Here is a 25,217-nt window from a genome sequence, read left to right as displayed (position 1 = left end):
TGGCAGCATGTATGCCCAGCTACACCTGTTGTTGCATCTCACTCATCTTAATCTTTTTTCCTTTTTCTTTTTCTTTTTATGCCTTCCTCAGGGACGGAGAGGAAAGACTGGGGAGCCTGGACCCAGAGGCCTACCTGTAAGTGATACATATACTGCAGTAATTCAGACATTAACACACATTTGCACAGACGTCTGATTGGAGGTAAAGAGATTAACACCTGGAAAATCTGCAATACTACTATATAAAAGCAACAAGACACTTTTAGTTTCATGTTTCCATGTCAGTGTAAAGAATAATTACTTTATAATGTCTGCATATGAAGCCAAAAGATTAACACTGACAGCTAGGTACAGACAGTACGAAATAGCAGCACCTCGTTTTCCAGCTTTTCTGCCATTCAAAATCAATTTCAATTTAACTTCATTTCACCAAGAATTTCCCTGAGATTGCCAACGTCCTTTTTCAGTTGAGAACCCGGCTAAAGTTGGACACATTACGAAAAGTTATCGTAATTATACAAGCAAATCAAATCAAACAGTCACAGCAGACATGCAATATAGCTTAAAAAGAGCAATCACCCGCTGTATCGATCTCCTTAAAATCTTCTCCCATCGTCCCATACTGCTGCCAGCAGGCTGTATTATTAGCACAAAACCACAAGGGGTATATTAAGGTGGCACTTGTGAATGCTCTGTATTGATGAGTAGGCCAAGTCTGCCTGTAAGGCCAGTTGACTCCTTGAATTATGGTCTTTTCCTCAGGCGTCCAAACCAATCCCAGACGCTGTTTTTTGTGTTTGTGTAGTGACCCACACACTAAAGGGCACAAACTCCACGATGCGTTAAAGGAGACAGCTTGTCAGACTCTTAACTGCTTTGATGTCAGGACAAACACGACTGTTTAGGCATCATGTAGCTTCGATGCTTTGGGTGTCCAATTATTTTCATGCCCTATTGCCCTGATTACGCTCTCGATCGGGACGAAAGGGCTTTTCTTTTTTTACTTCGTCCAGAAATCCAGAAAGATTCTGCTCTGCTTCTGTCACCGTTATGCTCAATAGGTTCAATTATCTCTAGTATAATCGAGCTGCTCACTGTTAAACCTCTCCCGCGTGACTCAAAGAATCCCCTGCCTCCTTAATAACTCATAAAGTTGTAGGACACAAAGTCATAGGACAAAAGAAAGACAGGATGTAGAAGGTGTGACATTTCTAAATGGCAGTGTCCTGATGATACCCTTAGCATGTGCCAGCTTTGCCTCCATCCCCTGGTATTGGCATTTATGAGTCACCTGTTTTGCTGAGGTAGATCTCAGGGGCAAAATCATCTATTCAAAACACACACCAGAGCATCACTCTCTCTTGTCCATTGGCAGCAGGACAGTGCTCACAGTTGAGGGGGGCAGCGGTTATTTTTCAAAGTCAAATTACCATCGCGCGACAACAGGAGTCTGTGAAAGGCACACAACAAAGACATGCTCGCAGATAATCTATAGACTGCTGGGGGCCAGCCACATCTTTATGGCAGCAAGCGTGCAAAGGTGCAAAGGTTAGAAAATGTAATCCAACAGTACTGAATAGACATATTTTTCAAGTAAACTCAGCTTTATAAATAGGGGTTAGGATGGTTAAAGAGTGATGATAAAAAATAAATAACATACTGCTCACCAGTGTTCATATAATCGCCCTTTTGTGACATGAAATCCTTTTTATCCTCCGTCTGTGTGAAAATACTATTTCATTGCTTGTAATTGCAGGGTCCCTCGGGAACCTCCGAAGGAGCAAGTGTCAAGGTATAACTCAAAACATTATTCATCACAAAACAAAGTACTGGCATGTGGCATTTAAAGTCGATTTGAGCTGTCTCCGCGTTTGATAAACCGGCCCTTACCTGCACTTCCAGCAAGGGTGACTTGTCAAGATGACTGAGCAGTTTTCACTGTAGCAGTCCTCCAAATAGGCGAGGACTTTAATCATCTGCACTGTGTTGTCTGTATAAAGATGTAATGCGTCTAAGTAGTTGTCCCAAAGAAGGCCGCCAGACACATGTGTGACCAGCCCTCCTGTCCTTGACTGACATTTTTGTGTTTCATAGTCAGGGGCTGATCTCTCTCGCCGCAAATGGCACCTTTCAGTCAATTGTAGCCTATCTGCTGTGCAAGTTAAATAGCTGTTCCCACTATGCGCCTCCTGCAGAGCGGCACGGCGTGACTCACGGCTCACATTCCAAACAGACAGATGGCCATTACGTACAGTGCTTTTGCAAAAAGGATCCGCAATCATTTTCATGAAGCCCAGGGGTGCTGTAGCTCACCAGAGGCACATGAGATATGCGATGTAAAAAACTCTCAGACATGAACCTCTACCAGCCCTCCCGCTGTCTCTGCTACTACCTGCTGCCATCACAAACCCAACCCCACCCACCAAGCCTCCAGTGGCCCGCTTGTGATCACGCTGAGAGTGAAAGCTATTGTGTAGTGGACAACCTCCTGACCGCAGCTGTTCATTTGATGTATAGGTGCATCGTTTGCTTGGATGTCGGCTCAGGCTGCAGAATTTCCTCCTGCTCCCTCTGCCCAGAGGAAGGAGAAGTGTCAACTGGCCAACCTTGAAAAAGAAAGTTGCCTGTATGAGGACACACTTATACCTCAAAACAAATGTGATTGCAGTCGCTAGGAAGGAAGGAAAAAAGACATCCAGCATATGTTTTCCTTGCCACTGTATGTTGAAGCAACCTCAAAAACAGTTGAGATGGAAATGATTTTATTAGGAATGAATTACCGAGACCAAACACGTGTTCGACCTGTGGATTCATAAAGATGTCATAAATCCATCCGTCACAAACTGATGCAGGAATCAGGGCTACAATACTTCACTCACAATGCTGTGCTCACTTCAGTGGTTGTGCACCAAATAGCTGTAGCATAAGATAGGTGAAGCTGAACCTAAACATATTTATTTATCTTTTAATCTGAAAGTCTGGCCCCTGCAGTGTCTGCTTAGAAAATATCAAGCTCTTGGACAATTGTAGTTGATGACACCTGCCAAAGACATCTCCGTATTGTGCTGAAGTCAGCATGCTAACCAGCTAGCCCTGGCCCCTCTTTTCTCGAAATACCTCTCTGAGCTCCCAGTCTGGACCCCTAGATGCACGGCTAACTGAGCTAGATAGCTAATGGCAGATATACGTAGCAGCAGTTGGCTGTCACTCTGGTGATGTAACAGACCCAAACCCATTTGTTTAAAGTGTGAATTCAAGCGGTGGCTAAATCTTACATATTGGACCTTTAAGAATAAACTGACAGACAGAGGTTAGCTTGATTATGTTTTTTATTGTCTCACTTGAAGTAAAATGAGGCCATTAAACTTACACCGTCACTCGACAGAAGAGAAAACAGCTCTGAGATTGTTGATTCAACATAATTAGCACTTCATTTGCAAAGGTCACATGAAGCTAATTCCATGTAACATTGTAATTATTGTGTACCAGTGTGTGTTAAAGTTTACAAGTGTATTAAAAAGAAAACCTAGAGACTCTTACAACATTCAACTGAATAAAGGATGACAAAAGTTAAACTAACACCTGCAAGAGACCAAAGCTCGCCATTTGAGATTAGATGAAAGGTTTAGAATATGATTAAAACAAGTATTTAAGACCGTTGACTCATACTCATGTCACCTAGAGATGTGGTGCTGAGAAACATTGTTTCAATGCTCTACTGCTTACATAAAATGTGCATGCCAGCCTTGCCCTTGACATGAATCAGTCATGCCCTTACATTACGGATACATCTTAGCTTTGTCATTATAAATTCATGCTAACTGTGGATGACAAGAAAACCTCCTCACGCCTCACATTCGAACCTGCTAAAGGGAAACAAGTAAGGCTGTGCATTTAAAGGAATTTACACAATCTGACATGATACGTGTGAGGAGCTAAACCGTCACACCTCAGAGAGGAATGGGAAGTAACAGATTCCCTGAGCAGAAATAATTGAGCGGCATCGGGGATTCGCCACTTCTTCTCAGTGGCCATCCTTGTGCATTTTTTAGCTCGGACAAAACAGACGTGAGCCAGACTAAACTGCAGCTTGAGTAACATCTGTGAGAGTTGAGCCCCCTCTCGCTCACTCAGCAGAGTGTGAATGTTTTAAAGTGAAAAAAAAAAGGAAAGAGAGTCTGCTCGGCGAATGATGTGCCGGGAAGACAGCGTTCTCATGAATCACATCTCCATAACTGTATCTCCCACTGACAGTCTCAAATGGGCTCTGACAGAACGCTGCAGATATTGATGGAGAGACTTGAGAGGGACGCAGACAGGCTTAATTGCAGTTTGATGACTCAAGGTGTCTGAAAGTCAACATCACCCACCGGTTTCCACAGGTGGTCCGGTTCCCTGTCCTATACACGCTGGGCTTTCTCGTTGTGTAAATACAGTGATAATCTGGATAAATACTGGCCGTGCTGCCGTTAATCTCATTTGAAAGGTTTATTAACTTGTTACGTGCCCCTCTGCCAAATAAATTGACTTTGATTGATTTTCAATGGAGATCTAACAGTGATAAAGACAGAAATATCTTGCCATAAGTCTATCTGAAAATACAATATGCACTGAATGACAGTCATAACTCTACAAACTGCCTCAACAGTGGGAAACCAGTGTCGTATGTGGATACTGTATAGGTACAGCCTTTGCTAAGAAACAAGCCTCTGACTAATAACATGAAAACAGCGTTATAATTGGTAAGATTATACTGGTAAACTCACAAGATCCCATGTGGTTGATAAAGCCGCACAGAATTCAATTAGTGCTCAAAGTCAATTTTGTCACCAGTACGTCGTCCCCGCCTAAAATATTAATAGGGCAATCCATCTGTTCATACATGGAAGCAGTCTGCTGACTTAATAACAGCTCATAATTTGGACGGGGAAACAGTGTCTATATCTTATTAAGTGAATGGTATCACGGCGGCTGTCGGGATGAGCGGGGGAGGGGCCCGAAAGTGAATGGCAATTATTGTCTGTTAAAAGTCCAGGCGGCGCTTAAGGAGTGTGCAAATACGCTGCAACCTTTCTCAGATGTCCCCCTGTCTCCTCAGATTGCTAAACAGATGCTCCACAATATCTCAGCACAGAGCCTCTGAAGCGTTCCCTACAAATCTTCATACGTGTCACACTAAACAACAATAATCTTTGATGAACAACATTTTTTTAGTTCTCTCTTGTGTGTGTTACTGTTTGGAAAAGAACCTAATATAATATGAAGAGTTTTACTGAGCATGTCAGGAGATGTAAAAGCATGCATTTCTCCTACTCCAGATGCACTCGGCTGATGATTCAACTTACTTCTGCTGAACCGCTTAAATAATAGCTGGTATTAAGAATATGGGAAATGTTGGAGTATGGAGTATGATGGGATATTTCTGATTATTCATTCACTCTGTGTCGTGACCGAGGTGCAAGTACATTTGCTTTTCAGTTATGTTTACTTAGAGTATTCTACATATTACTGACAGGAAGAAATCCTATTAAAAATACTCTAAGGAGAGCTCACATGCAGTCATAAAGTGCCATCTATTGGCAGACATGGGAAGGATTTTAACATGGAAATGTGGAAAAGTGCTGCAATGCAACAGGGGCTTGAGTTTTTCATTATCCTGCTGGACGTAGCACACCACAGTCTCTTTTTCTACAATAATTAAAATCATTTGTGTCTGATTACTTATTCATAAAATATGTGCATACCTTAGTTTCACTCTCCAAGCTCTCTGTCTATTTGGCCTGCCTTTGCTGTCAGTCACTGTCAGTGATCTGCTCTGTTCACATACAGGGGGAGAGCAGTTTGTCTGGAGTCCCAGAGGGAAAAGGGGAGAAAGGAGACAGAGGCGACCCTGTACGTATTTTCCTGCAGTGACATTTACAATGCCGTGGTGTTACAGAGTCATTAACCAAGGCCTCCTCCCACAGGGTCAGCCAGGTGCTGAAGGGGGCGGCGGGATGAAAGGACAAAAAGTAAGTCACGTCAATGTCAAGCGTCATATGTGATGATTCCCTCTGTTTGTGCTCCCTGAGACTCAGTTAGTGATGTGGACGGGGAGGGGGAGGGGGAGGGGGAGGGGGAAGCAAAGCTGAGGAAAGCAGAGATAAAGGGTGTTGGAGGCAAGGTAGTTCAAACGATATAATTGGTATGATATACCAGAATTCAGAGTTAGTTATCTTCTCCTGTTCCCTCTGAAACCCACAGTGGGAGGCATAGAATAGAGGCAAGGGTTTTCAGTTTTGTCCTGATGTCTTTTATTTAATTACCTCAGTTTCTCAGTTAATCTGAAACCTAGCAGAATACTGTAACTTCTTTAGGAAAGTTAAAGAAAGAACGCTTTATTTTTTATGCAGTCGGTGCCACTATCCAGTCATCATCAAAATCAGTACACATCAAATGATTTTAGATATTGCCTGTTTGGCATAAATTCATGACATTCTTGAATGCACCCTGCAGTTTCAACCAAATGCACATGAAAGGTGCTCATATCAACTCTGTGCAGTCTTCACAGCAACACAATACATTTAAATAGCTGTGACCCAATATTCTACATTTTTCACTTTTACTTTAAGCCTAAAAGGGTGAAATGAGAGAGATTTCAATCCAGTTAATAAGGTTCAGTGGATTGCTAAGCAAGTCTAAGAGTCTACAGCCATGCTCACAGCTCTATGAGGCTGTACTTTGGCACAGAGACAGTGGTGCTGCACGCAGAAATGGAAAATAATATTAATAATTATGTTTTAATTAGTGGATAATCGCCTGAAACTAAGAATTGTTGTGTTTTCGTTGTCAAAGAATGAGCCTTATATAGATCTACAGAGGGTACAGGTCCTCCTCCACAGAGTCTGCCATGTTGCACCACCATGTTTCTACAGCAGTGTTTCTACAAACCAAATACTGGCTCTGGAGAGGTTTTTTCTCAAGTTTTTTTTTCGTGTTTTTAGCAGTCACCCTAGGGAAGGGTGGGAAATGGGGGAACAGTTGATGTTAATCTGCAACCTCGCTGCACACTTGATCCTACATGCTTGATCTATAACCTGCGGGTGATGCTGCTAGATGAAATGTCTCTAAATCACCAAAGTGATTGCAATTCCTCCTGTTGGACGAGTAACTGTTTGAACAAAACTTCATGACAATCCATGAATCCAGTGAATGTCAATTTTGCACTGGAGGACAAGCTAGAGGATCACCAAAGTCCTTGGGATAAATCGTTGGACATTATGACTGTAAGTGTATTCCACAGGTCAAGTGACCTTCTAGTTAAAAAGTAAGGGGATCACCAAAGTCAGTAGGATTCATCATCTGTGATAGATGGTTGTCTGCATAAAATGTCACAGCAATTAACCAAACAGTGACGATACACTGGACCAAAGTGAAGGACCAGCCAACATTACCACGCCTAGTGCGATGCTAATAGCCAAAAATAAGAACAAGAATGGTGTATTGGAGTTGAGTTTATTTTAAAGGGTAAGGGGTAGTTATTTACACAGTAAAGTGTGTTTACAGGTCTCGGGGAGAACTACTGCATATGTGAAAAAGTAGTATAGTTGTGACTCTAAAGGAAGCTGCATGTAGGCTGGTAAATTGGCTCCTGTTGCATCGTGGGTAAAGTTGGTGCCAGGTTTGGGCGCATTATGAAATAATAATCAAAACAGTGATACAGTGAAATCAGAGATATCGCCTTTATTATTCGACACATTCTTCGTCCTTCTCGAAACCTGGTGCCTACATTACCCACAATGCCACTGAGTGACATCACTGGAGGCAGTTTGTCAGCTCTCGCTAATATTTTTTTCACCTAATGCAGTAATATTCACCAAGACCTGTTTTGATCCAGAAACTTAAACACTTCCAACCTTTTCTGTCATTAAAATGAAAAAGATTGTATAGGTTTAGTGCCTTTAGCTGTTTATTGTACTGTGTATACGCAGATGTTGTGCTGTATGTTCTTGTTTTATTAAAAGCAGAAAAGTTATAGCTTGTAAATTATTAATGGAAGGATGGAGGCTCCCAAATGCAATGCATCACAATTAACAACCCTGTTCAGTTCCCTGGAGCACTCAGTGCACCCATTACAAGGGGTTACGCATGGTATAAGTGTATATATACACACGAGATAAGTACAGCATGATGCACATGAAACGCACACCATCACAGTATGCTTTAAAACAAGATTGAATGAATGAATATTTTCTTTCTACTCATCTCGTGGCTCTTCTCACATCACTTGAGTGAGACAGTATTTTCTCTGAAGCCTGGTCATGTTATTGGCTCTTTTATTGTTGCTCCAAAACCTATTGATGTAGCTGTTTGAGGTCACCAGTGGCAACTTGCTTTCAGAAGTACTTTCTCAAGTGCATTTATTTTTTCTTGGTATTTTTTTTTTTATTATTATTATTATTTTTTTCATTTTTTTCCATTTTCTCCATCCTTTGTCACTGTCTGTCTGTCCTACTCTATCAGTCTGTGGTGACTGATATTTTTACTCTGCTGTATTTGCAGGGTGATGCTGGCCCCCCTGGTCCTCCTGGTCCTGTAAGTACAATAACAAACCTTACAGAATATCGTTCATTGCCAATTATTAATTAATTTTGTCATTAGAGACCACACACAGTGTTGGATGAGTAACAACAAAAGAAATGATTACAGTATCAGTGCTTTGCTCTCTATGACATAACTTGTAGGCGAAAATGTCACACTTGTGTTCATCAGTAAGCTGTTCACATCCCACTATGAGAAATGTGGGGACCTGGAAAAAGCAAGAGCAGCAGTGCACCTTTGCTGTCACACCTCCAACATGGTGGCATGTCATCCTGTAACCAATTTCCATTCCTTGACAAGCCCGGAGATTTGTTCTGTCTTTAGAAAAAATACCTATTTTTTTCTGTACCAACAGTGGATCAATGTTTATAAAGGGCACAGAACATGAACAGCTTCTTCCAGGCAGTGTAGAATGATTTCTTAGAGGAAGAGCTCTCTTTGTCTTTTTCAGGTAATGAACTCACCAGTATTTGTCAGTAAGTGATTTTTAGCTCTTCCCACAGCAGAGACACATGCACAGAATAGCTTGCACAGTCATCGAAAGCTGTGAACTGTGATTTCCTGTGTCTGGGATCAAATTAAAACATTTGCACTGGCCATCAACCAGTGATGTCGTAATGTTTCACTCGGCACAAAAAATATTCTTTATAGGGTGAATTGATGTGGGCCGAGCAGTGCATGACCTGTTCATAATGTTCATAATTATAAATTACAGAAAAATATTGTTGGGAGACATAAGTGCTGCTTTTAGTGGAGACAGAAAAAAACAGAGGAACCCTGACGTCATGGTGGTTGTCTGACTTACGCTGAAGGTGACACAGAGTGGGTGGCGCTTGGATGATAGGACTCGTTGCTTAGACAAGTTAAAAATGCACAGTCACAAATCAGTTAAAGATCTGTGAGGGGGCTGTAAAGACGCGCTGCAACTATAAGAAAATAGAAATTGAAGTATAGAAAGCGTCAAATGAAAACACAGTGTTGGAGCCAATGTGTCACAAAGTGAGGGGTTTGACATTCAGACGACTCCGTCCTAATGGGTTTTGTTCCAAATACCTGCTGCCTATTGAGCCTTTGAAGGCCTCAGACCTAAGCTTGGAAACAAAGTTTGATGGCTTTCACTCTTATTCTCATACTCATTGCTCGTTAGCGAGTGTTTCATATGGAAATGAGACAGCTTAATTACATAGCGAGCAAATATCACTCACTCTCCACTGGTTTCACTGGTTTCTGTCTAACCAACAAAAAGTCTACTCCTGTATTAGGAATAGATATCAATGTAGGCGGTTTTAATAGCCGTTCAAAACATTGGTCTTGCTTTGCAATTATTTTTGAATAGCTGCCTTTTTTCCACAAATTTCATTTCAACTGGGAGACGAAGATAAAGAAATGTTCTATCAAAACTGAGATACTCAGTTGCGTTCATTGTTGTGTAGTGAGCTATCGACCACACAGCATATAGGAGATATGTACTATAGCACACATCACAGGGGAAAACATTACTCATTTGATGAATGAGGCTGTTTGAATATTTAGTACCAGACTCTGTCTGTGCTCTCTGCTTTCCAGTGGCAGATAATTTTGGCAGTTAAGCATTGATTTCCCTTACACAGCAGAAGCAAGGGTTCAGATCATTACCCTCCCTTCATAAACCTTCTTGTGCCTCTGTTTATTAGTGACTGGGAGGAGCAGTGGGCTTCCAGGCATGCATGGCCATCACTTCCCCCACCACCCTTAATGTGGCAAAACAGTCTTTTTAGCTCGGAGACTGTTCTGTTTTTATTGCTGCCGGTTTATCTTCACAATAGAGTTTTACAACATATTAAACTGAATCTGTTATTCAAAGTTATGTTGAGTAAAAGGCTCTGTGTGGTATTTCATTGCTTTTGAGAACATCTCTGGCAGAAATGTCTCATCTGGTCACTTACTGATGGACCTGAGACATTGTTTATCATCTGAGGGAAGAAAATTGTCAGCTGCTTCGGTGAGTGACTGCAGGTGAAGGTTGAATGATTATGCAGACACTCCACTGGGACAGTAGGGCATCCAGTACCTCACTGAAGGTCATTTTAACCATGTTGCTAAACGCGGGCTTGTTTGTACTGTACAAGCCTTAATCACAGTAACACTCTCAAAGCGCTCACAGTCACACATTAGTCAGGAAACAAAAACTACACAGTTGGACTTCAAAAACGTAAGAAAATCCTTAAATTGGAAACAATAAAGGGGGAGAAACCAATGGCAGAATGCTACTTTCCCCACCTGGATATGGCTTTTAGATGCAAGATTGCTCTTATTGTCTCTTTCCTCTTTTATCATTACACTAAAACCACCCAAGACTGAACTGGTTATAGTTGCATAAAAGAGTGAAACATGTGGTTGAAAATCTCTGAAAAGCTTTGCTTAGTTTTCAATAGATTGGGTCTTAAACGCTGACCTTACTTTGAAACCTTTTTGTTTACACCAACAGTTAATGGTGCCTCCCATATTAAGATTGTGTCTAGATGTGCCTCTGCAGCCTGCTAATAATAGTCTCCGGCACTCAAATGTGAGCAGTCCGTTTGAAACAACAGTTTGTGTCATCAGTGACTGTTCCACTTTCCTTTGGTGTGCTTCAATTGTGGCCATTCTTAAAAACTGCATTTTACAGACAACTTCTTATTTTCAAGTGGTAGAAGAAGCCGTCAGACAGCCAGAATCTTTTTGTATCCTGTGCAAAGAATAACACGAGTATCGAGGAGCTCTGTAGAAACACAATCCTAGCAATTGCCGCTTCAATTGGGATTTTGTGCGGACATTTCTCCTTTTCACCCGTAGTAGTTCAAGGCATCAGTCCATCTTAGCTGGCTGGTCTTGATCTTTCCCCTTTCGATTTCTCTCACTTTTATTGTAGGAGACTCTGCCCAGTGACCCTGTCAACCTATCTCTGAGCTTTACTGAAGATATTAAAGGAGTGGAAAAACATTCTATCAAGATAGTGATTTATTTCTTTTCTAATCAGGGTTCAGATTGTGCACAAATGGTTGTGAATCAAGAAGTGTTACTTCTTTATTGCCTTTAAAGGGGCAATATGTAAGATGACCAGAATTTTAGTTTAAAACATTCAAAGTCAAAACTGTCTACAGTATGTACTGTGTTGCAGAGGTGTCTAATGACATTAGCATGCTAACCAGCTAGCTCCGCTTCATCCTGTCCCATAATATTACTTTCTAATGCAAGGGGTGAGACGTATGCAAGCAGCGAGTTAACTACTTATTCTAAAACGTAAACAAAATATACTCACAAAGTGTCAAGAAAGGAAAAATTTTGACACCTATTATCCTCAGTAACCGGAAAAAACAACCATACACCTTCTGTAGTGAATTTTCTCTCTTTTACCAAGCTAAGATGAGCTTAATGGCCTTGTTAAGTCTTTACTGTGGAACTCGTCTTTCCACAGTCACGTCTGGCTCGGTCCAAATAAATCCTCATTTCACTAAGTAAGATGTAAAAATATTCTGGCTCTACATGCCGTTTTTCACCCCGCTGCTGATGCCCGACTCTTCAGTCCCTGTCTGCCATGTCTTCCTGTCCCTGAAGTAATAGTCTTGGTCAGAGCCGCTGTAAATCATCTCCTTACTGAGGAGCTGTTACTGGTTATGCCTCCTACAGTTTTGAAGCGTCCTTAGAGTTCGGGCTGTTTCTAACAAATTACACTCTTAAACAGCTCAGAAGATTGTTTTCTGATTTTTACTTGCAGTAATTGTGAGATCAGTGGAGACCGTTCAGAGAACACTGTGTCTTTTTTCATTATTTCTAGGTGATGACAGCTCAAGGATTGAGACAGCTCACTGGAACTGTAAGCAGCTGTTTATATCATAGAACTTGATACGTTTATGTATGATATCTCATTTTCTGTGCACAAGGTACACTTCAATCAGATTTTGATGTTTTGGTTTTTCCTTTTGTCTTTGACTAGGAAATAAAGGAGCGGACCCAAAAAGGAGAAAAGGGAGATCAGGTAACTGCATCGCTCATTACTAATTCTCAGTTAAGATAACTCAACCAAAAGAAACTATAAACATCCAACATTTGACACTGCAGCATGAAGAATGTTTTCCATTTCCTTATGTAACATCAACAAAAGCAGCGCTGACATTTGATTTTGGAAGAGAACAATTGAGCATCACCTGGTGTTCAGAGCTCGATGTAATCTTATTGCTCTGCAGAGGTGGAGCGTCATTTTCCATAATTATTGTTTTGGACCTCGAAACAACAAAAGCATTTTTTTGAGAGGCAAGCCGTTCACAAAGGCCAGTGATGCAGCTGTTGACCAAACGTCATAAGACCGTCAGCTAAATAAAAAGGAAATTGTGCATCAAAGAATCTGTCAATGAAAGATTTACTGAATAATGGCAGTCATCAGAAACCAAACACTCACAGAACACAGAATATGACTGTGATGAGTTGTAGGAGGGCAAATATGTTATGTGGTTGTTTTACAGTTGCTACATGGATAATATTCACATTCTGTTCACAAAGAAATACTCCATGTTCTTAACCTTCACTCAATATGAAAGCTGACTTGAAGAAGGTCCTTGAGGAATTTCTTCCAAACCCTTGGCTTACTTGACTTTTTCTTTTATGCACATCTTGAAAAATGATCGTTGTCTATCTCCTTTACTTCCTACAGGGGGAGAGAGGAGCTCAAGGACCGCAGGGCTTCAAGGTAACTTGTCGAAGATTTAGCTCTAAAACTCGAGCATCAGTAGCCACTGCCAACAAGATAAGGCTCAAATGTCCTTAACGTCTATTGAGTACCACTCAATGTGGCCCTCAACTGTGTCTGTTTGACAGCGATCACAACAGGGTAGGGCTGTATGGTGCATTCAAGTTGTTGGTCGAAGCTATTTTTATTGTAAAAAAGATTATTTCAATGGGATACAATACAGCCTGATCCAGACAGTAGCCGTGCAACATTGCAGAGATGACATTGAGCTGTTGTCAGAGGGCATAACATTTCTAGCAGCACACCAAAGTAATTTTCTTTCAGTTGAGACTAAAGTGGACCTTTCTGTTGTCGACTTTTATGCCTCCAAACCCTCCATAGATTTGGTGTGCAACAGTTCGGCTGTATCTTGAATTGAAAAGGAAGCCAAATACATACTACAGGCTTTCTGTCAGTAGTATATGTTCTAGAGTTACTGTGACAAAAGCAGAAAATGAAAAGTTAAAAGTCTGATGTTTTTATCCTGTGTATTTTCTTTCCTCCCCCTTCCCTCTTACTCACTTCTTTTGGTGATGTAACAGGGAAACATAGGGCCGCCAGGACTAAAGGGAGATCAAGGGCCAGAGGTGAGTCTTTACTATATTTATGTCATGTCTGCTGTGTCAGGCAAACGCAGACGTCTAAAAACTGGCTGAACAGAAACAACAGTGAGGCTCCTCAAGTTTGGATCATTCTTGAAATTTTGATTTTGATGTTGAAGAACTTGCTGGTTCATTACAATATTAACATTATGAACATCTCGTTGTATTCACTGTTTCTTCAGCTGGTTTTGGTCAAAGTTCTTGTGGTTATAATTATAATATTACCAGAATAACATGATATTTGTTCATAGAATATGGAGATTAATGTTAACAAATAATTGCATAAGACATGTTTAACAAGGTAATGCTTAGTTTACATATTCGTTTTAAATGCATTAACTGTTAACACACTCATTGAAATGAATTAAACTGAGGAAACCTGAGTATTTATTAAGAACTAGCTTCGTGAAAATATTATAAATAACGTCATAGTAATACAGCTTTTTTATCCCAGCCATGGAAAGGCGTATATAAATATAGCAGCAAGAGCACTAATCCTTGTGTACTCCTTTTTTTTTTTTGTCGAGTTGTTATCATTGAACATAAGCTCAGTTTCCATGGTAATATGTGGATCGTTCAGTTCATCCATGTATACAAAGACAATAATGAGTCGAAACAGGGGAAGCATATAAACAGCTGATCAAGAATATCAACATAACAACGATATGAGCTTATTTGAAATTACACATGCGTGCAAAGCTGCTGTAATTGTCATGAAACCAACCATTGTTTATTAAAAAGGCAGCAGGAGCTGCACATAACACTGCTATTTGACATTCTCTCGAAAGTCTACAGTGTAGCTGGCTGAGCGATAATATTTGAAAGCCCAGACAATTCAGTCACCATACAAAAGTAGAAAATAGCCCAAAGTATTGGATTTCCTTTCTGTTTTGCCAGGGGAAGCAAGGCCTGCCTGGACTCCCAGGACTCTCAGGCGAGCCAGTAAGTATATTGGCACCAGACACTAACACTTGATGTCAAGCCTTCCTCTCTCTCATTGCTTTTTCTATCACCTTGCCATATCTTCCACTCTCTGACTCAGTCTGCCAAAATGAAAGAAAGAGATAAACAGATAAAGGTCAACAGGCAGAGACAGAGAGGAAGTCGAAAGAAAAGTCCACAATTTTTACACAGACGATCAGTAATCAAATTTAAGAATTAATTAGTGGAAAGAGGCAAATCTAAGCGCTTTATGCCAGGAATGGCAGCAGAGGCCCAATCTGTTCTCCACACCTGCTTCGGTAATGAGCATCTGTCTTTACTCAAAAGCAGGGAGGGAAAAGAGGCATTTCATAAATCCTGGCTAAGGGAAATTATGTTGGAACACGGCAGCCCGCTGAAGCAGTGAGGAGGAGGAGATAAATGTGTGTGAGGAGATGAAGGCCTGGTGATAGATGTGTCTCTTTCACCACTATTTACAGGGCTCACCAGGGGAGGGAGGGGCGCCTGGGAGAGATGGCCTGAAAGGAGAAAAGGTAGGTAAACTTCAAATCAAGTTCTTACCTCAAAGAAAACTATGAGGCTATGATGTTTTATCACAGGTTGAACATGCTAGACAACTTGTGAAGACACCTTTCAGATTACTCGTCCTGCATGCCATCCTCAATCATGTTGTAAGTTTGTGTTCTCGCCTTTGATGCCCCTGACTAGACTGTTATTTGTACGTATTTTTTTCCTTGCAATAGGACTTGTTCCAAATGCTGAAAGTGGAAAAGAGCGCAGTTGACATGCATATTTGATGGGGTTTGTCACTTGTCAGAATAAACGAAGCTGCACTCAAGACTCCCCACCCACTGCAGTCACTCTGTTACACTCGAGGGCAGAGAAATAAACTTAAAGTGCTGAAGCCTCCTACATCCATTCATATTTATAATCCTCCTTTGTCATCTTTGCTATACTGATGCAAGAGGCAGTTCTGGTTATACATTCATGTGGCAGTCTATGAATAAATACATGTGGAAAAACAGGCAACGTCTGTATGCGAAATATCAAGCTGCAGCCAGGAGACAATTAGCTTAGCTTAGCATGAAGTCTGGGACTAGGGGGCTTAGCTCTAGACTAGCTCTGTTGAAGTTCACTAAGATTTACTCATTATCTACTCACCCCCATGGCAATGAAAAGTCAAGTGTCAATATCAGTATCAATTTCTTATCAGTGGACTTCCGGAGACTCTGAATAATGAAAATACGAAAATACATTCCCAATGTAGTTCATTTGTTTGGGTGAATGGTGCAACACTGTTTTGCTGTGAAGCTCCACAAATGTTTTGTAGACTACAACTGGGTGACAGAATTTTCATTTTTTGCCAAACGCTTCCTTTAATGCGCACTATAAATCTGCTTAACAGCACCTTAAAAGCTCACTTAACACATCACATCTTGTTTGTTTGATCCATAAAAAAGGAAGTTGGAGTTTTACGAGGGGTTGTGTGCCAGACTATTTCTTGCACATAAGCAGTAAGAGTAGCTGCTTATAGATATATATAAATATATATATAATGTTGAACAAACAATTCCTTTAACTATAAAGCTAAAATAAAGCAAACATGTTAGAACAAAATGAGCCTACAGGCACACTAGCAGCTCTGTGAGACTCTTCTTATGCACACTGGTGCTTTGAGGTAAATGCCAATGTCAGCATGCTAACATGCTCACACTGACAATGCTAACATGATGATTTTTACCAGATTATACTGTATAATGATAATGATAATGATAATAACATGTTCACCATCTTAGTTTAGCCTGTTACCATGCTAGCATTTGCTGAGCATGCAAGCAAACAAGACAAAGTACAAATGATGCTGATGGGAATGTCATTAACTTTGCAGGTATTCGGCTGCAATGTTATTGAAAATTTTAGACATGCCTTTCCCCAGGCAGAGGAAATGTCGGGCTCATCAAAGGCAGTAAGAGTTATCCAAAATTGTGTCGCAATCCATTGAAAAGGCTTTGAGTTTCTTCAGTCTAGACCAAAAGTGGAAGACGGTGTCAATCAATAGAGACGTGGTGCTAACGCTGCTAAAAGACGAGGCACTGTAAATGAAAAGTGCATACTTATTTTATACATTCAAATCCAAGTGAAGCAAATGTTCCTCTCGTGGTTGAACATTTAAACATTTAAATGAAACTGTATCTGTAACAATAGTCACTGAATATACTTGAGGCAGCAAACAAAAAGCACACACTGCTGTTCTGTTTCTGCCTTGTAGACAGCAATTTCCCTCCTACACACTTGATGGTTTTATAAGGGTCCGTGCTGTACCAAAAGCTGTCCCCTCAAACAAACAACGTTTGTACAAATTGATGTGCAAAATGATCCTGGTAAATGGTTCCTGCCTCTGCTTTACCCTCCAGGGTCTCCCTTGTTCACCTCCCAGTGTAAAATACAGCACAGCCCTGCATTGTTGAGATGACAGAGCCAGTCTGACATTTTGCTTCTTTCATTTAGCGTCTCAATACTGTCTGTCTTTCTGTCTCTAGGGAGACACTGGTGGAGTGATTGGGCCTCAGGGACCTCCAGGTCCGAAGGGCGAGCCTGGAGAGTCTGGAGGTGGATCTACGGTGGGTACCATATTGGGTTGAAACATTCACTTTAGTCTGGCCATGTTGGCTGAGTTACAGGACACAAAAATAAAGACTGTTATCTTTTGTGAAGTATACAGAGAACATCATCTTCAAACAGCTGGAACGACAGCAGATAAGTTAAAAGGAAACTAGCTCCTCCAGCTGTGTAGCTGCCATGACATTATTCAGATGCAATACCATTAGGTAATCCACCATTGGATAACCCGAGCACTGGGTAATCACCTATCCTCCCATTTTGGAGCTTATAGCTGTTGAAGCACTCTCCTTTATGGACATGGCTTTGCATATAGAAATGTTCATTACAGCTCCACCAAAAAGGCGGTGCATTTGCAGCCAAGGCCTTGGTCCTGCATGAGGGCACTTGCACTCCTCAATCACCGGCAAGTGCTCTACGGCTTTAAACAATCATGTTTGTTTGTGTGCGGGAACGCTGAACTGAACATTAAGCTCGACAGCAAGCCTACTCATCAAGCAAGGGGTACTGTGTTCAGTTGAGCAGAGTAATAAGGGAAAGATTGCGTTCAGGCAGAAGTATTTAAACCTCTCTAATGTACTCCAGCACTGTGAAAATTGGAGCGGGATTGGAAAAGAGGGCTATATGTGTGTAAGTGTCAAGAGGAGATGTTTACAGCAGGCCAATGACAAATGGTTACATAGTTGAAAAGCTAAACAAAGAGAGATGTTCATTGTAGCCCGCAGCCTTTTGCATAGATCCTGATAGTCTTTTACGAACGTCATTTCTGTGTGGAGGCATCGCCAGAAAATGTACTCTAAACTTTGTTATGTAAGACAAAGAAAAGAAAGGAAAAGGGCAATAAACAGAACTCAGAATGGTCTGAGCGTCCTCAATGAGTCAGCCTGCTCCAGTAGTTAAAGTCACTTTATTGATTTTGCCTTTAAATGAATAATGAGCCATTTGCTCTTTGTTTCTTGTGACTTTTGTTATTTGCTTAGATTAGCATTGCCCCTCTACCTTAAAGCACCGCTGTAAGGTTTTCTAACAGTAGATTGCCTATGCATAATGTCTAATGTAACTAATTCAAAATGAAACACACCTCACAAACCTTTCTCTGTTTTAATGTTTAAGTGAATTGGTACTTTTCTCCCTAAAACTGTGGAAGTGCTATGTCATTCGAATCCAAGTTCTCTACAGCTAATTTACATTGTGCAATGTAGGACTTGTAACACTATTACATGCTGACCGCTGAAATCAATGTCTCAACTTTGTACAGTAAATAATGCTTACTGTAGTCCTCGATTCCAATCAAGGTTTTTCTCTGTGGTATGGCATTATCAGTCTGCTTCTAAAAGCTATTAAAAATGTTGCAAACAGTACTGAACATGAACCCAGAATACAACGCTGTGTTTGGAGTGCTTGCATTGTAGAGTACCAGCAATAGAACAGCTTTTTGAGGCTGCACCTCTGATCTTAAAGTGAATTGCTGATGAATGTGCCGTGAACCCCGATTCTGGTGTCTTCTTCCTGTTGTTTTGTAGGGCGATGGGTTGCCTCTAACTCGAGGATCGCGCGGACCGAAGGTAAGAAGCACTGGTGGTGGAGCATCACCAACACAACAATCTATACAGCCCGCTATGTTAACCCCTGCAGATAGATCAATGATATTTATTGTAACTTGAGATTGGTTACAGTTAGGGTAAGAAGAACAGGGTAAGCCAATCAGAGATAGAGTAACCATAACTTATCATAATTATCTATCTTAACATTGATTTATTACATGAAGTGTTTTTCCATTACTTTTAGCTGTTTCAACCATACATGTGCCTGGTTGGGAAAACCGGTGTAGGTGATAATATTCTGCCAAAATATCCTCACAAACCATATGCTGGCCTGCTTCATTTGAAATTGTAGCAGAGCTTTCAAGGTTTTCTGATGATATCATGCTGAGTTTGGTAGCAGGCTTGGAACATAAGGCTCTAAAGATATGGCCCAATTATCAGAGGTTTTGTCATTGTAGAACTAACAGTGCGTTGGAATACACTGTGTATCACAATTCATGCATGAGTTCAAATGGAACAGATAATGAATATGTGTATGCCATTGGCCTTGAACATAGCTGTGTTTCTTACCCTTGAAGCTACTAAAGGCAAAACATAAAGGGAAAATGAGTTCCGGCAGAGTGTGAATACTTAATGATCATGCAGTGCAGCAGCTCTCCATGACTTCTGGATTCATCCTCTCACTGCTCCTTTGTCTTTTTATCAGGGAGAGAGAGGTGTCCCAGGATTGCCAGGCGACCATGGTGAAAAAGGCGAACCTGGAGAGAGTATCATAGGCTCGCCTGTGAGTATGATGATGTATTGATCGGTCTGCGTCTCCAAGACTCATTACTTAGTTCAAGCTATGATACCTTTAGATGTTTGGCTATTGGAAGAACCAGATCCTCTTTGACTATCAAGATCAGTGTCCATTAAATACGCTCTCAAAAGAAAACTGTGGCTATTACTGTGAGGGTCTGTCATATTGCACTCCGCCCTCATCAATATGCTCTGCACCTATAGTTTGAAGCTCACAGATTTGATTGCCAGCGAGTCTGCTTTCATTTTTGGAAAAACAGGATTGTTGCAGACAGAGAATCAATAGAGCAAAAGGTGTCTAACACAATTCCTTTATTGGATCCTGGGTGCTAGAGGGCAGATGGTGTTAACAAGATGTGTGATGTGTTCTTAGGGCCTCATGGGACCCCCAGGAAAGCCAGGAATTGAGGTCTGTGGAAAATTCTCTGAATCCAACACACACAAACAGCATGTTCAAGTTCATTTTTCCCATTTTACAGCTCACCGATGCTGTGGTCTTTCAATTATTTTACTATACAAATAACAGTCGGCAATGTTTGCCGGTTGTTAGTTGGTTGTATAAGGCAAAATTTAAAAAATCATCAGAGAAAGTGTGTGTTTTTCAGGGCCCTCGTGGACCTCCAGGTTTATCTGGCCCTCCTGGACCTGCAGGAAGAGAGGTGAGTGAGATCAGTGTGCCCTTCCACTCGTATTCACTCCCTCACACATCTGCAGATAAAAGATGGCTAGAAGCATAAAAGAATATCAGCTACCCACTGTGCATGAACAAGTATGATGTATCACAGCTCCTGGACACAAATCCCCACCAACTGAGATGGGTGTGACAGCAGAGCCTTGCTTGTCTGCTTGATGTCATAGCCAGGAGGCTTTTTAAACTCCTTTCTTTGTCTCAATTAAAGGGCTCCCCTGGTAGACCAGGCCTCCCGGGCCCTGCTGGACCCCCAGGTGAACCAGTAAGTAAGAAACACTTCTGCAGTTCAGCATCACTGATGATCAATGAGATCTACCGAGCTCACCTTACATTCAGAGTCACTCCAGTCAGCTCCGGTTCTGAGATAATTAGCCAACATCAATTACCAACATCAGTTTCAGGGAAATGGTGCAGTGTATGACAAATTGGAAGAACCCTGTTGTTAGAAAATGTTTCATGTCTTTCTTGTTTCTCCATGTGTTTCAAGTAAGAAATATTTTTTCAGTATTTCTGATAGCTCTAGTGTGAGAGAGCACCATACGACTTCTGCTGCTGCTTTTGCATCAAAGCCTTGTAAATTTATCATTTTAACCTATTTATATTCATGCACTGTAAAGACCCCAGAAAACCCATTTATTGTCCATTTTATTTTTTTTAAGAATACATGGGCTGCATTTCAAAATGTTTTCCTCAACTCTGGAGAAGAACAACAATATTTTGAAGATGTGAGGATTCTGTCTTCCAGCAACAAAATTATTAAACTATTTCCTCAAGCGTTGCAGATAAAAACTGAAAATGAAGCACTGACACAGAAATGTGTTAAAGCATGTTTGGGGTAAAGTGACATTCCTTAAAGGCATCTGAGATAGTCTTCTAAATTGATGTTTTGAGCAATTCAGACGATGCAGTGCATGAAACAAACAACAGCATCATATTTCCGAAACAGACTTGTTGTGTTGTGTGTCATTGATTTTCTTTCTTCTTCTCTGACAGACTGCCCTGCCAATTGTTGGAGACATGGGTGCTTTACTTAAGGTATTTCATCTTCATAGTGTATTATAATTACAGCTTTCCACAAACAATAGCATGCAAAGGGGTGCCTGGGCTAGTGTTTATAAATGATTTTTAATGATTCACAGCAATCATCCCGAATGTAAAAAGAGCTTTCAGGTTTTGGTAAATGTACATTTGCTGTGTGCCAGACTTTCCTGAATTTTGTGTTTTGGGTGACAAATCACCCAAAACACCCCAAAATCAAAATATTCATATTTTTCCTCTTACCTGTATTGCTCTTTATCCAACTAAATTGCTCTGGTGTGAGTCGCTGAGTTTTGTAGATATCAGCCCTAGAGATGTCTGTCCTCTCCTGAACATAATGGAACTAGATGGCACTCTGCTCCCCCCAAAAATACATTTGAAAAACACAACAGTAATGTCTCTTTTCTAGAAATCATTACCTGGTTACTCAAGATAATCCACAGACCTTGTTGTGAGCAGTTTCATGTAGAAACAATTTTCTTTCCACTTGCTTTTAGCGAAAAGCCAGCTGGCTAAGCTAGAACATCACAACTCAGCCAAGGAGGACACTATTAATGTTTACATCCCACGCTGTCATGAGTACAGCCCTGTTCTCCATGAGTAAATGCGACAGCGACATTTCTGTTGAGTTCTTCAAATGCTTCTTTTTTTTTTCTTTGCACTTTGAGCATCACGAGCCTAATGCCATCTAGTCCCATTATATTCGAAAGGAACATCTTTATGATATCTCCCACCAGAACAGTCTAGGTGGATGAATAGCACAACGGGTAAGAGAAAAGAAAATAGTACTGGCCTAATGTTGTCCTACTTGTATTATAATTGAACAGGCTTTACAATCTTTAAATGATACAGATATAACATTACCAAGTGGACATAGAAGATAAAAAATACTAAATAATCTCTTTCCTGCAGCAAAACTGACTATAACTCCACGACAGCATATCTCACTGAATTCATACAAACGCTCAGGTTGATTGTTATCATGATGACATGTTTCAATCAACTGAATATAGGTGGCCGAACACATGCTAAAAATGTGTGTATCTAAATGTGGCAGCACAGCATACACCTATTATACTGGTTAATAGTAAGTGAGTTTGATCAACCACTATAAAAAACTGGTATGCACCACAGTTTAAACATACTGTTCTGTGGATTTTAGATCCCATGCAAAACAACAGGAGATGAATAAGAAATGCTTTTGAGAGTAGCTCTCACTTCTCTCATTTCTAAAAAGATTCCCCTTGTCTCTGGTCCTTCAACCGCCAACCCTTTTTCTGTCCTCTAACATGTTCATGATACAAGATACCCACATTTTTTCCGTCAATAGGTACAAACAACATCCAAGGCCCCTTTTCTGATCAGCACTTAGTCCAAACCTCATGTGAAACACTTTTCAGCCTTTGTCCTTTGTTACCTGAGATCACAGAGTAAAGAAATGGAGAAGGAGTACTTCTTTTGTGTGTGTTCCTTTTCAACACGGCTATTTTCTATCAAAATCTCAGCAAATTACTGATTTGTTCCTTTTTCTTTCGACTGAAGCAGACGAGTCACATTCCTTAATGATAATTCCTGCCGGGCAGCACCAACAAAAGTGTTTAAATTTTTATTGCATGTCAGCTCTGACAATAAATATAATGCCTTCACATTACTGATGATTAACAGATAAAGCCAGATGCCAGAAGTCTTGTAATTTTCTGTCACCCCTTTTCTTTAGTGTCAACTTATTTTATCCATTAAGTGCTCTGTTAGATTCAGCTACTGGTTACAGCCTTCATCATGGTTACATAGTGACACTCTAATTAGTGCTTTCAACATCCTGCTGACACCTAAAAAAGAAAAGACTAAACATATTAAACACTTTTCTTTCATTCATAACCTCAGTAATAACCTGCTCTTCTTACTTTGTTGTACTGATAACATTTCCTTGGATGCCTGGTAGATAATAAGACGACAAGGACACTCAGGCTATTTTCCATTTTGTGCTTCAGACTCAGTTCCTGATTTAATGCTGCTTTTTAATGGTGCACTATACCTGTTTCTACTGCCTCGCTCCAACTTAGACCTCCTACTTATTTCTGAAAGGCACAGTGCCTATACTGAGACTGGTTTAGGGACAATGATATTTAAGATTCTCACCTAAATGTCACAGTCAATGAGTTTGACAAAGTTCACCACTCACCTAGATGAGAGACACTCTTGGAGACACTCATGGTGGGTTCACATTATTTCTGCTCTGCAGACATTTAGAGAACACTTTGTGTCAGTTGGGGTCTTGTCCTCCACCCAGGGGATGTGACATAATAAAGGGCGAAATGCAGTGCTCCAGCTCGGCTTGATGAAATCTTATCTGTGCCACCACTTTTTGCTTCCCGTCGTGTCTTGTGCTGGCAGAATGCCTGCAGTGTGTGCCAGACGAGAGTCCCAGGTCTTCCTGGGCAGAAGGGAGAGAAGGGGTACCCTGGAGCTCAAGGAGTAGAAGGCATGGTGGGAGAAAAGGTACTCATCAGCATGGCAGGATATTTGGAACAGACACTGTAAACATGTTTATCTCACTGTCATACTTTGCATTACATGACACTTCTGGGTTGCTTATTAGATATTTTGAATACTTCTATCTTAAACAGGGGGATCCAGGTGTGAGAGGTCCGATGGGTAATCCCGGGAAAGAAGGCCCAAAGGTAGGCAGGAAATATCAGTCCTAAATATGTAAAAATCTGAATCTGTAAGTAATGATGTAATGAATTATTCAGCTTCTCAGCATGACAAAAGAATTTATAAAATGAATAGCCTCATCTTAAGATGTTGTTTATTGAAACGTGTGTTGATTCTAGACGATAGTGATTTACACTGACAAACACTTCTCATAAATAGCCTTTGGTATTATCTCAGGAAGCCTAACCAGCTGTTGTACAACTCGTATTACTCTGTACACTCTTACTGTATGTGCTTGCAGTGGATGTTGTTGCTATGGATACAGTGTTGCACCATAGTGAAAAGGGCTAGGCGATTTCAAGTTGTGTGCTGTAAGAGTGGAAGAGACATTTTGAAGTTTATACCCGTCAGCCTTTACTTTTTCATGTGTGGTGAAAAACATTCAGTTTTCCCTCCCTCGCTGGTTCCTGCAGGGGGTAAAAGGAGAGAGAGGGTTCCCAGGCCCTACGGGAGATAAAGGCGATGAGGTGAGTGGAAAAAAAAAGTTCAATCTTAACAAATGAATCCAGTAGTTATCCTACCGTGCAGAAGTCACTGTGACATTGGGAGGGACATTTTTCAAAAGAATGTAAATATATTGTAATGTCGGCCTCATCTTACAGCCGGTCTGCTCTGAAAGTCTGTTTTCAAAAGAAGCTATCAAAAGCCATCCGCAGTGCTGTGTGCGCACTATGCCCTGTCTCTGCACTCGGAGGAGCTACTTTATAAAGAACGTGGCCTGCCCTGCATGTTTGTGTGTGCTAATTAAAAAACGAGCCACACTTAAGAGAGGCTGAGAAGCATTTCACAGGTCAACTTTCAACACTGAACTGCAATGGCAGGAGATTTTCACTAACAGGCACACTTGTTTGTTTTGGATTTTATGGGCTCAATAAAAACATGTTTTATAGCCCCGTTGAAGTTTTCTTTTCTTTTCTTTTCACTGATACTAGAAATAATTGAGA

The 25,217-nt window shown here is 40.8% G+C and overlaps 1 protein-coding gene across 4 annotated transcripts in view; it reads left to right on the top strand.

The window, feature by feature from the left end:
• Positions 1-25,217, top strand: part of LOC311270834 (uncharacterized protein) — a 115,615-nt gene that overhangs the window by 66,650 nt on the left and 23,748 nt on the right. For all 4 annotated transcript variants that reach the window (XM_084376026.1, XM_084376025.1, XM_084376027.1 and 1 more), the window contains 21 exons: positions 92-136; positions 1,757-1,792; positions 5,830-5,892; positions 5,967-6,011; positions 8,542-8,574; positions 12,377-12,415; positions 12,536-12,577; positions 13,250-13,285; positions 13,867-13,911; positions 14,824-14,868; positions 15,348-15,401; positions 17,409-17,489; positions 19,011-19,052; positions 19,738-19,815; positions 20,203-20,238; positions 20,435-20,488; positions 20,729-20,782; positions 21,514-21,555; positions 23,953-24,057; positions 24,186-24,239; positions 24,687-24,740. In XM_084376026.1, the coding sequence (XP_084232152.1) occupies positions 92-136; positions 1,757-1,792; positions 5,830-5,892; positions 5,967-6,011; positions 8,542-8,574; positions 12,377-12,415; positions 12,536-12,577; positions 13,250-13,285; positions 13,867-13,911; positions 14,824-14,868; positions 15,348-15,401; positions 17,409-17,489; positions 19,011-19,052; positions 19,738-19,815; positions 20,203-20,238; positions 20,435-20,488; positions 20,729-20,782; positions 21,514-21,555; positions 23,953-24,057; positions 24,186-24,239; positions 24,687-24,740 (1,083 nt within the window). The remainder of the gene's footprint in view (positions 1-91; positions 137-1,756; positions 1,793-5,829; positions 5,893-5,966; positions 6,012-8,541; positions 8,575-12,376; positions 12,416-12,535; positions 12,578-13,249; positions 13,286-13,866; positions 13,912-14,823; positions 14,869-15,347; positions 15,402-17,408; positions 17,490-19,010; positions 19,053-19,737; positions 19,816-20,202; positions 20,239-20,434; positions 20,489-20,728; positions 20,783-21,513; positions 21,556-23,952; positions 24,058-24,185; positions 24,240-24,686; positions 24,741-25,217) is intronic.

This window comes from Pagrus pagrus (assembly GCF_965226575.1).
Source record: "Pagrus pagrus genome assembly, chromosome: 15".
In the NCBI taxonomy this organism is placed as follows: Eukaryota; Metazoa; Chordata; class Actinopteri; order Spariformes; family Sparidae; genus Pagrus; species Pagrus pagrus.
Note: the sequence above shows the minus strand (reverse complement) of the source record. Positions and strands in the feature narration are given on the sequence as shown.